Source organism: Odocoileus virginianus, chromosome 6, assembly GCF_023699985.2.
Source record: "Odocoileus virginianus isolate 20LAN1187 ecotype Illinois chromosome 6, Ovbor_1.2, whole genome shotgun sequence".
NCBI classification, from domain to species: Eukaryota; Metazoa; Chordata; class Mammalia; order Artiodactyla; family Cervidae; genus Odocoileus; species Odocoileus virginianus.
In genome coordinates, this window is record NC_069679.1 from 64,541,617 (window position 1) to 64,554,026 (window position 12,410).

Here is a 12,410-nt window from a genome sequence, read left to right on the forward strand (position 1 = left end):
GGCAGCACGTGGAGGTGGGATGTGGGGGAGGGGATAATAGACCGAGGGCTTCCCAGGTGTGCTAGTGGTAAAGAACCTGCCCGGCAATGCAGGAGACATGAGAGACGCGAGTTTGATCCCTGGGTCGGGAAGATCCCCTGGAGGAGGGCATGGCAACCCACTCCAGTATTCATGCTTGGAGAATCCCATGGACAGAGGAGCTGGTGGACTGTGGTTCATAGGCTCACAGAGTCGGACACGACTGAAATGACTTAACACAGCATAGCACAGTAACAGATGGCTGAGTGAGGGGCAGGCAGAGTACAAACCTCAGACTTCAGAGAAGTGAGCCCAGAAGAAATGACTGGAATGATAGAGGTGAACCAAGTCAGGGACATGGCGAGGCTCAGGATGGGGCGCCACAACGTATCTGTTCTCAGCTGGACCCTGGACGAGCCTCCTGGGTAGTTTCTTCTGCCTGGCTAAGTGTGCTTTTGGTGGCGTTTCTCGCCCAAAGCTACCAGCCCCAAGGGAGAGGGTCCCCTCAAACATTCGTCAGCATTATTTCCAGACACTTGAGGGGCATTCGGAGGCTGGCCTCTTTTCTCCGGTGTAGGTGCCCCGGGGAGCCGAACACGTTGCTGTTTTCTACTCATTTACTGTGGGGAGGTGACCAGAAGGTGAGAGTGCGTGTGTGAGTGTGTGGGTGTGCCCATGTGTACACGTGTGTTCTGTAGTGGGGGAAGCAGGAGCTGTGAGAGTAGTTTTACTAAAGCTCTTTGTCTTTCCAGGCTTATTTTGCAGAGAGAGAAGCACTTCCATTATCTGAAAAGAGGCCTCCGACAGCTGACAGATGCCTATGAGGTAAACGCCTCGCCCAGGAGCTCTCTCTTCCAGATTATCAGCCTTAATCTTTCTTTTCTTTTTTTCTGTTGGGATGTAAAAGGCATGTATGAGCTTGACCTGTTGCAGATTCACTCACTGTCCCCGTGGCTCTGGTATGATCTGGGTGCACAGCTGCCTGGCCCCACAGAGCTGGGATGCCTACTTTTGAAAGGACAGAACTGGAGCTCCTCTAGTCTCTCCCAGCTCAGAGCTACTGGAGCCCCCAGCTCGGGGCGGGGGGACTTCCTTCCACCCACATCGTGGCTGAGGGGGGTTCATGGGCATTCTTCTAGGCGCTCTTTGACCATTAGCTCAAAGGCAGTCTAGATATCCTCACCTGTTTATCTTCACCCCATTGTCCTGTAAGCAGATCTAATTTCTCTACTGGCCAAAGCACCAGTATATAAGTCCCAGAGAGTACTCTACAATTTTTACCATGTCTGGGTAAAAATGCCCAGACATGAAGTGGATTTTAAGTCAATATTCCTTAGAGCCCTCGGGGTCCATGAAGGGGCTTGGAGGAGGGCAGCCGAGGTGGAGGGCAAGGGTGCTGGGACTAGGGGCTGAGTGACAGGCAGAGGGTAAATGTGAACCAGAGGCTGCAGTCTTCCTGCCCCACTTTCCGCAGAGCAACTCTGCTCTTAACTTGCTTTTTATTTGGGCCACATTTGATTATTTATGGTAGGGATTTGGGCCTATAGACTCAAGCAGGTGGCATAAACCAGCGATGTGGGCTTGGTTGTGGTGGTGGGTGATGGTGGGGGGAGCAGAACTGAGGCAAACCAGAGGGCCATGTTTTTACTCTGTTCCTGCCAGTTGCTGTCAAACAGCATTGCAGACCCAGGATTGCCAGATCTCTTCTTGTTCTTTCAAATGAAGCCAGAAATTCAGATTTCTCTATGGATCTCTCAACTTGTAGCTGTTACAACTAAATCTAATTAAACAAACAAAACACTGCAGGGAACAAACAGAACACATCCCCGGGCTACATCTGGCCTGTGGACTTTCAGTAATCAATCCTCGATGGTTAGGGTCAGGTCAGTCCTGATACAGTTAATACCATGACAGCTAACAGTTCACCGAATAGTGTGCTAAAAGTTGTCATTCATTGTCTCATTTAATCCTCACAGCTAGTCCAGGAGGTAGGTAAGTATCTTTTTCTAGATTAGGAAATAGGCTTAGCAAGATTAATTAATTAATTTTCTCAAAGGCATATAGCTAGTGAGGGGCTTCCCAAGGGACTCAGTGGTAAAGAATCCACCTGCCACGCAGGAGACGTGGGTTCGTTACCTGGGTCAGGAATATGCCTTGGAGAAGGAAATGGCAACCCACTCCAGTGTTCTTACCTGGGAATCCCATGGATAGAGGAGCCTGGCAGGCTATAGTCCATGGGCATCAGAAAGAGTTGGACATGACCTAGTGACTAAACCACCACCACCACGTAGCTAATGAGAGAAGGAGCTAGCACTGAAACCCACAGCAACATCTTCTTGTCTGCACACCAGCTGCCCTTAGGTGGTGAGCAAGCATATTTATGTGTGTGTTTATGAAGAGGGCAGCTTAGGCCAATGAAAAGAGCACTGGATCGAGAGTCTAGAAACCTGGATTCTTGTCTCTAGAAACCTCTTGTCTCTAGAAACCGGGATTTTAGAAACCTGGATTTACTGTCTTTGTCATCTGGAAAAAGTTCATCTCTTTGGATCTCACTTATACACTTCAGATTTATAAAACTGGGGCAATAATGCTACCAGCCCGCCTAGGCTTGAATGCTTGAATATTTATGGCTTGAATTAAGATCAAGACCTGTTCACAGGTCACCTTTGGAAACATTTTCCAGCTGCTCAGGCAGAATTAGCCAGTTTCTTCCATGTGTCCATTATAGCATTTACCTAGCTCTGTGTAGGTACTTGTTTTGTTCTGCCTTATTCCAGAAAGACACTTGTACTTCCGTGTCTGTCTAATACCCTCCTCCTCTGCAGATAACCGCACACATTCTAACCCAAGCACCTCAAGAGAGGGAACTGAATTTTATTCATTCTTGTGCCACTAGTGCCGGGCATGAGGAGACACTTGTTAAATATTTGTTATATCAATAAACCAGTTAACGTAGGAAATCCTTCCCTGTAATTGTGGCTCTCCTTGGGTCTACACCGAGAAAACAGTGGCGCTTGAGTTTCTGCCGTGTGAGAAGTCCTCTGCTTGGCTTCTTTCAGTGCCTGCCAGGGAAGAACCCATTGGGTTCAGGTTAAACCCCTTTGTCTGTTGTCCTTTGCTCACATATGGTCACTTCAGCTCTGGGCTAAGGCCTCCAGGAAGAGTGTCCTTCATCCCTCTGAGGTGGCCCTTCTCCTTGCCAGGCGGCTGGGAGGGAGACAGATGTCGCCTTGTCAGCAGGGTCTTGGAACGATTCTGAATAAGGGGTGTGTTTTCTGCCCTGCTCCTTTCACAGTGTCTGGATGCCAGCCGCCCATGGCTCTGCTACTGGATCCTGCATAGCCTGGAACTCCTGGATGAGCCCATCCCCCAGATGGTGGCCACAGAGTGAGTCTGGCTTTGGGGCACCCCGGGTGTCCCCTGAAATTGGGTTTGAGTTCAGGGGTTCTTTTTGTTCAGTTTCTGTTTTATTTATTTTGAATGAAAAACACAAGGGTGCTGCAAAGAAAATCATTGCCCTTCTCTTGACCTCCAGTAACTTCCTGAAACTCCTCCACTTCAGAAGCCTGTTGTGTGCTCGTGGGTAGAATAAGACTTTGAACTTCCAAGAGAAGGATTCTGTTTCTTCTGTGGCCTTTTCTCTGGGCTCTTGCTCTGGTCTTTGAGAAGAGTCTTCATCAATGCCGTAGAAACCTGATTTTTCCAGAAAGTACAGTATACATTTGAATAGCTTCTGTGGGGATGCGTGTGGCAACCCAGTGGACAAAAATGCCTTTGCTCTCCGTAAATACCTGCCCAGAAGTTCCTCCTCACCAATGCCTGGGGGATGGTATGGCTCTTGATGGCAGTGGATGTGTTACCGGCTTGGTGTACAGATGTCAGGACGTCGTCTTCCTAAACTTCTCATTAATGATTAGAGATCTAAGCAACTATTGAATAAGATTCTTCCCAAAGCGCTTCTGCAGAGGGTGTCCTAATTGTGGCTCCTCATCCCTTCACACTTCATATATATAAAGGTTTGTCTGCCGGCAGCGCACAGGGACAGCTGTGCCGGGATGCATGGAGGCCAGCCCATGCTCCTCCCTGGCCACAGTCCCTCTGCCTGGGTCACGCTGTCAGGTCAGAAGAACAGAAACACACATTGTCTCATTCATTCCGTCTTAACAATAACCTCTCATTCTTGCCTTCCTGGGCAGGGTGTCTTGTGATGAATGTGGATAGGAAAGATAATAAAGAATTAGGCCATTAACCCTTGTGATGTGTACAGTGCTTTCAGAGGGAGAGGAAAAATATGCATTGTCTTCCACATCACAGGGCTGCTGCAAGCTGAGTTGCTTCTAGCTCTGGATGTAGAGTTGGACACAGTTTCTGCAGTAACAGGAATTTAATTGTCAAAATAAAGGCCTGTGTGTTTTTGAAATACCAGTTGGGGGTTGTGGATTGTTTGGGAAGTTCCCCCCACCCCTCACATACACAGTCAGGATTGATGGAATGGGAAAATCGGATGTGAGAGAAGACAAAAGAATGGGGAGGAGTCGGCGAGAGTGAAGTACAGACGCCCCCTAGAGGATCAGCGGTTTGGAGCAGGAAGGAGGCCTCCTGCAGATGCCGAGCGATCTGAAGTGGGAAGATGATAAAGGGCTTCCTGAAGTGGAAGAACTTGGATCAGCATCAATTTTGAGCTTTTTCTAGGTTGTATACTAGGTTGTATGTTATTCTGTTGCTCAGCCCTGTCCGACGCTTTGTGACCCCATGGTCTGCAGCATACCAGTCTTCCCTGTCCTTCACCATCTCCTGGAGCTTGCTCCAACTCATGTCCATCGAGTCAGTGATGCCATCCAACCATCTCATCCTCTGTCATCCCCTTCTCCTCCTGCCTTCAGTATTTCCCAGCATCAGGGTCTTTTCTAATGAGTCAGCTCTTCGCATCAGGTGGCCAAAGTATTGGAGCTTCAGCATCAGTCCTTCCAATGAATATTCAGGAATGATTTCCTTTAGGATTGACTGGTTTGATCTCCTTGCAGTCCAAGGGACTCTCAAGAGTCTTCTCCAACACCACAGTTCAAAAGCATCAATTCTTTGGTGCTTTATGGTGTTGTATAGGTAAAGCTTTTCTGAGGAAATAAATGTTGGAGCAGCTTTTGTGGCAGTATCAGCTAGGAAGAGAGGGCCCGTTGAAGGGCTTTTCACACTAAGCAATTGGAGACAACCTAAATATCAACAGTTGGGGATGCTATAAGTGTAAAGTTTAGGTGAAGTCTCTATGTCATGATACATACAGAAATATTATGCAGCCACTTAAAAATTAAAAAGTTAGCAGGTGTTCAGTAGGCCTATGATGATCATTTCACAGTATATACAAATATCAAATCATAACGTTGTACACCTGAACCTAATATGTTATGTGTCAGTTGTACCACAATTAAAAATTTGTGTATATACATAATTGTGTGTATTTATATATGGGCTTCACTGGTGGCTCAGACGGTAAGGAATCCGCCTGCAGTACGGGAGACCTGGGTTCGATCCCTAGGTTAGGAAGATCCCCTGGAGAAGGGAAAGGCTACCCACTCCTGTATTCTGGCCTGGAGAATTCCATGGACTGTACAGTCCATGGGGTCGCAAAGAGTTGAACACGACTGAGTGACTTTCACTATACTGTACTATATTTATATATAAAAATGCGTGTGTTAATAGAGATACTCATGATTTAAATGAAAAAAGGTAGGTAAAGATTCATTTTTTATAGATTAAAATTAAAGGTGGTTCTACACATAGGAAAAAACAGAATGATAGGAGTTGTTTGTGTGGATGATGGGGTTAAAGGTAATTTTTTTCTTTTCTAATCTTATTTGCATTTTCTAAAATTTCTACGATGAATCTATTGCTTTGTAATCAAAAGAATGTTTTAAAATTTAAAAGCTGATTTGTCCTGTTTGCAGGAGCCACTTGATAGTTAATGACTGAAATTTTCTGTTTCACAGCCACCTTCAAAGCTTTACCTGTGGTTCTTCTGAACATCAATTTAACAAACTTTTAAAGAATTACTTAGACTTTCCAATAATGAACTTTGTTCTATGCCTAGCAGGCAATTAATTCTAGGTGCCAATAATATTTGTTATGAACAGAGCCTAGTAGCTTGACTTATAAGAGGATAAACTCTTTTTAGTAAGAAATTGAGAAATCTTAATGACTTCTATTAAAATATGGGGATTTTTTTTTTTAAAGACTACCTAATTTTGGAGATTGCCTTTTTATTTATTTTGCACAGGGAGAAGAAATACTTTGAAAATATGGTCAGGTTTTTTTTTTTTCCTTCTTCTTTATACAAATGTTACGGTGACATAGAGGGTGTGTTTAGCTCTGGCGTTTGTTCTTCTACTGTCCTCTCTGCCCTCTGACCTAGTGTGCATCACACACACAGTCACACACGTGGGTTTCTTTCTCTTTCCTATTTTGTTCACATTTGTGCTTCTGTTTGTCCTGGGAACAATATGACAAGCTGAGGTCCCTCTAGTGGACAAACCACTTTTGTTAGCTCCTGTGACTGCTGACCAGAGCCAGCAAAGCCAGGCTTTTACTGCTGGTGTCAGACCTTTCAAAGATAATATATTCATTTCAAGAATAATATGTTTAATACCAATATATTTATAGGAATTAAGTGTGCCCTTCTTAAGAGACTGTATCCATAAATTTACATGTGTGTTCACCTCAAATAAATTAATATTTTGGAGCCACACGAAGTGCATTTGCCTTATTAATGACTTTAGCATTGAAGGAAGCATTTTTTGAATGAGAATCCCATGCTTCATTATTGAAAGCTATTTAATGAAACACATGGAGTAAAATGAAAGCCACAGGGAAACCATGGCAGTGTTAAGTTAGGTCTTTTAGCTTCTATAAGATCTGAAAATTATCTTTAGCTTAAAAATTGTTTTAGGACCTTTCCATTTGTGAAGTTTTGCCAAAGATTAAATTTAAATTTTTATGTGCCAGTGTTTTGTTATTTCCCTTTCGAAAGTTTATCAGTAGCTTGTCCCTTGAATAGCTCCTTAAATATCTCTCCTTTTAATTTTAAATTTAATGCGTCTGTTTCCTTATCTTTCAGTGAAGATAGCTTGTGTCTTCTTTTGTCTTCTGGGCATTTTTTGACCAGGCGTTGCTGGCATCTAATAGGGAGAGGTCAGGGATGCTGCTGAATGTTCTCCACAGGGCAGTCCCTACAACAAAGAATTGTCCAGCCCAAGGTATCAATAGTGCCACAGTGGTGAAACTCTGCTTTAAAGTAACCAACTTTAGTTTTTCTTAAATCTAAACTAAATTCTTCTTGCTATAGAGTAGCTTTAATTTTTGTTTCTTTACCGAAAATTTGTGAAATTATCCTTTGTATTTTTTAAGTCGCTTAGTTGTGTCCAATTCTTTGCAACCCCAGGGACTGTAGCCTCCAGGCTCCTCTGTCCATGAAATTCTCTAGTCCAGAATACTGGAGTGGGTAGCTGTTCCCTTCTCCAGGGGATCTTCCCGACCCAGGGATCGAACCCAGGTCTCCCACACTGCAGGTAGTTTCTTTACCATCTGAGCCACCAGGGAAGCCCTATCCTTGGTATACTTGAGGTACTCTGCTGGGTAGCTTCCTCACTGTGGTATTCTGTAATAGTAAACCTTGGAATCAGTTCTGTATTGAGACATATTTACAACTCTGTTCTCAGTTTCCTTTGAGTTGGAAAATGGAGTCTTGAACCAGTTATAGTTCTGACAATACTGTGTTTATGATGCTTTTAAGAAGCATTTTCATTAGTGTTCACAACTCATGAACCCTAACCTCTGGTCCTTTTTCTGCTGAGTTCCTAGTTATTTCCCACTTTACATACTTTGTCCCCCACCCCTGCCATCCCTGAGTACATTACTTGCTACTTATATCTGCTTCATTTGTTTTATTCTTTATTTATTATTTTTGGCTGCAGTGGGTCTTCATTGCTGCATGCGGGCTTTCTCTAGTTGCAGAGAGCAGTGTCTGCTCTTCATTGCAGTGCACAGGCTTCTCATTGTGGTGGCTTCTCTTGTTGAGGAACGTGGGCTCTAGGGCATGTGGGCATCTATAGTTGCAGGTCACAGGCTCGGTTGCTGCAAGGCATGCGGGATCCTCCTGGACCAGGGATCAAACCCGTGTCCCGTGCATTGATAGGTGGATTCTCAACCACTGGGCCACCAGGGAACCCCCTCATTTGTTTTATTCTTGTTGACTGCTGATTTGTTTAATATTATTCTGGACTTCCTCTCCTTAGAGATTTCCCTGCTTATTTTGATTATTTGCTTACATACTATGCATGCTTTTAAGTCCTTCATCCACACTGGTGACAGTGATGTCCAGAATCAACCACTTTAGATCTATCCTTAATCATCCCCTAAAAGTCTGAGTAAATCGTTGATACTCTTGCTTTGAACTTGATCCTCTTATAGGTTTTATGTACTTCTTAATAGCTGGGTGATAGAGCAGTATTGTCCCATAGAACTTCCGAAAGCAATGGAAATGTTTTATGTTTTGTGGCAGCCTCTAGTCCCATGTAGCTATTGAGCAGTTGCAGTGCATCTTGTGTGACTGAGGAGCTCATTTTAATTAATGTAATTAAAATGTAAATAGCCTTATGTGGCTAGTGGCTACCTGTTGGACAGAGCAGATGTATCACATTGCTACCCAAAATGTGGTCCCCAGACCAGCAGTATCTCCGTCACCTGGGAACTTGCTAGACATGCAGAATCTCTGGTCCTTCTAGTTCTGCTGAAATAGATCTGCAGTTTGACGAGATCCTTGGGTGGTGTCCATATACACTCAAGCCCTGAAACCTGGCTGTACACTGGAGTCACATGGGGAATTTCTAGAACTATTGCCGCTTGGGCCCACCCTCAGTGATTCTGATTTAATTGCTACTAGGTGTGGCCTGGGTGTTGGGTTTTTTTTTTTTTAAACATCCCCAAAGTGATTCTAATTACACAACAAAGACTTGTGGTATTCAAACTTTGTGTATATCCACGTCACCTGGGCATTTGGTAAAAATACAGAGGCCCAGCTCTTTCCTGCTTCAGCAAGTCTGGGTCTGTGTTCTTTATTAGCCCTCCAGTGATTCCCACGGGTGGAGGAGCCTGGTAGGCTGCAGTCCATGGGGTCGCGAAGAGTCAGACTTGACTGAGCGGCTTCACTTTCACTTTTCACTTTCACGCATTGGAGAAGGAAATGGCAACCCACTCCAGTGTTCTTGCCTGGAGAATCCCAGGGATGGGGGAGCCTGGTGGGCTGCCGTCTATGGGGTCGCACAGAGTTGGACACGACTGAAGCGACTTAGCAGCAGCAGCAGCAGTGATTCCAATATATGCATTTGGGGTTTATTTAGAACCCCGATCTAGAAGATAGTTTCCCACTTTCTTGGAAATTGTCACGTAAGCGAGAACGAAATGCCTTGCTGACTTGAAAGAAAATTGATCTACTAGATTGTTTAGTCATATGATGGAACAAGTGATTTATGAATACTTGTTTTTCACAAAATGTGCCCCTCTTGGTGTTGGCTCAGTGTTTCCTGCTTGCGATTTTTAAAATTAAGTTGGTGAGTTTCTGGTCTCTAAGATAAGTTTTTTTTCCCCCTTTGAAGAGTTAGAGTGTCATTCACATTTTGCTTTTCAGAATTGCTCGGCGTTGTGCCCACGACAGCTGGTAGCTTCGTGGTCAGTCTGCCAGTTCCTTAAGGTACGAGTTGGAAAGCCTGTGGATCAAAATGTTCTGTAGTTCGGAAGTGCCTCCGAGTTCAGAAGAGCCGAGCCCAACACAGCCTCAGAGTCACTCAGATGTAGCCTGTCAGCTGGGGACAGTTGGCATGGAGGGGTGATTTAATGATGTCTCTGGTACATTCAGATCCCAGCCTACTCCAGACTTTAGGCTACAGGGTCAGGTGTATTGCATTTCTCTGATTATCAACTTTAGTTTCAATCTATGTGTTTCCTACAGTAAAATTGTGGGTGGAACATGAAGTGAGTGTGTATTGCTTTTAACCTGTGACAGTTTCAGGACTCTACTAGGAAATCAGCAGCAGTTTCTATGGCTGCCTCTGTCCAGGTGATGTAGCAGGCCTGAAATCAAAAGTAATCAAATACGACCTGGGAGAGCAGTCATTAACTCATGTCTTAGTTGAGATCAAGAAGACTGTGTGATCTCTTTGGCATCATGGATAAGAAGGAATGAGATGGAAAAGCCCAGGAAAAGAAGGCTGTCTGAGCACTAGAAGGACTCAGATTTGCCCCTGGTTCTCTTAAATGAGGGACTTCCCAGGTGGCACAGTGGTAAAGAATCTACCTGCCAATGCAGGAGATGCAGGTTTGATCCCCAGATCTGGAAGATCCCCTGGAGGAGGAAATAGCAACTCACTCAGTATTCTTGTCTGGAAAATCCCATGGACAGAAGAGCCTAGAGGGCTACATACAATCCATGGGGTCACAAAGAGTAGGATGCAGTTGAGCTTGCACACACACATGCTCTTAATTGAGGCCTTGTCCTAATAGGAAGCTGGGATCGTGCTATGTTGGGGAAACAGCTTGAGAACTCTCCTGGGGTCTCCTTTCCAATGAACTTCAGAGGACCTTCTGACAAAGAGGGGGTCTCTTGGTTTCATCTAAAGCAAGAAGATAACTTCTGGGCAAACTGATGCCATGCTTGGAAGGGAGGGCTTAGAGGCCAACCCTCAATATAGCGGTTTCCCTCAGTGAAAGCACTGGAGTTTCTGAAAAATTCTTCAAAAGCCCATAGCTGGGGATACATTCTTGTTTTCTTTTATTTTGTTTTTTGAAAAGTATTTGCTTATTAGGCTGCACCAAGTCTTAGTTGTGGCACACACGATCTTTGATTTTTAGTTGTGGTGTGCAGGATCTAGTTCCCTGACTGGGGTTCGAACCTGGGCCCCCTGCGTTGGAAGCATAGAATCTTAGCCACTGGACCATCAGGGAAGTCCCTGGCATGCATTCTTGTGATAGGAGTTGGCAGTGCTGAAGTCTGCAACCATGAGCTCAGTGTGCAGAAGCCCACCTCTCATTCTCCTAACCATGGAGGCAGACTCCATTGGAAGCTTGTTTCTTGTCAGTTCAGTTCAGTTGCTCAGTCGTGTCCGACTCTTTGCGACCCCATGAATCAGCACACCAGGCCTCCCTGTCCAGCACCAACCCCATGAGTTTACTTAAACTCATGTCCATCGAGTCAGTGATGCCATCCAGCCATCTCATCCTCTGTCATCCCCTTCTCCTCCTGCCCCCAATCCCTCCCAGCATCGGGGTCTTTTCCAATGAGTCAACTCTTCACACAAGGCGGCCAAAGCATTGGAGTTTCGGCTTCAGCATCAGTCCTTCCAATGAACATTCAGGCCTGATCTCCTTTAGGATGGACTGGTTGGATCTCCTTGCAGTCCAAGGGACTCTCAAGAGTCTTCTCCAACATCACAGTTCAAAAGCATCAATTTTTTGGCGCTCAGCTTTCTTCACGGTCCAACTCTCACAGCCATACATGACCACTGGAAAAACTATAGCCTTGACTAGATGAACCTTTGTCTCTGCTTTTTAATATGCTATCTAGGTTGGTCATAACTTTCCTTCCAAGGAAAGTTTTTAATTTCATGACTGCAATCACCATCTGCAGTGATTTTGGAGCCCCCCATATAAAGTCTCTCACTGTTTCCACTGTTTCTCCATCTATTTCCCATGAAGTGATGGGACCGGATGCCATGATCTTAGTTTTCTGAATGCTGAGCTTTAAGCCAACTTTTTCACTGTCCTCTTTCACTTTCATCAAGAGGCTTTTTAGTTCCTCTTCACTTTCTGCCATAAGGGTGGTATCATCTGCATATCTGAGGTTATTGATATTTCTCCTGGCAATCTTGATCCCAACTTGTGCTTCTTCCAGCCCAGCGTTTCTCATGATGTACTCTGCTTATAAGTTAAATAAGCAGGGTGACAATATACAGCCTTGACATACTCCTTTCCCTATTTGGAACCAGTCTGTTGTTCCATGTCCAGTTCTAACTGTTGCTTCCTGACCTGCATATAGGTTTCTCAAGAGGCGGGTCAGGTGGTCTGGTATTCCCATCTCTTTCAGAATTTTCCAGTTTATTGTCATCCACACAGTCAAAGGCTTTGGCATAGTCAAAAAAGCAGAGATAGATGTGTTTCTGGAGCTCTCTTGCTTTTTTGATGATGCAGCAGATGTTGGTAATTTGATCTCTGGTTCCTCTCCCTTTTCTAAAACCAGCTTGAACATCTGGAAGTTCATGGTTCACGTATTGCTGAAGCCTGGCTTGGAGAATTTTGAGCATTACTTTACTAGTGTGTGAGATGAGTGCAGTTGTGTGGTCGTTTGAGCG

At 44.8% G+C, this 12,410-nt stretch overlaps 1 protein-coding gene across 2 annotated transcripts in view; it reads left to right on the top strand.

Moving 5' to 3' along the window:
• The window catches only part of FNTB (farnesyltransferase, CAAX box, subunit beta), an 86,494-nt gene that overhangs the window by 42,981 nt on the left and 31,103 nt on the right, over nt 1-12,410 (top strand). For both annotated transcript variants that reach the window (XM_020879193.2, XM_070469486.1), the window contains exons 3-4: nt 771-843; nt 3,314-3,405. In XM_020879193.2, the coding sequence (XP_020734852.1) occupies nt 771-843; nt 3,314-3,405 (165 nt within the window). The remainder of the gene's footprint in view (nt 1-770; nt 844-3,313; nt 3,406-12,410) is intronic.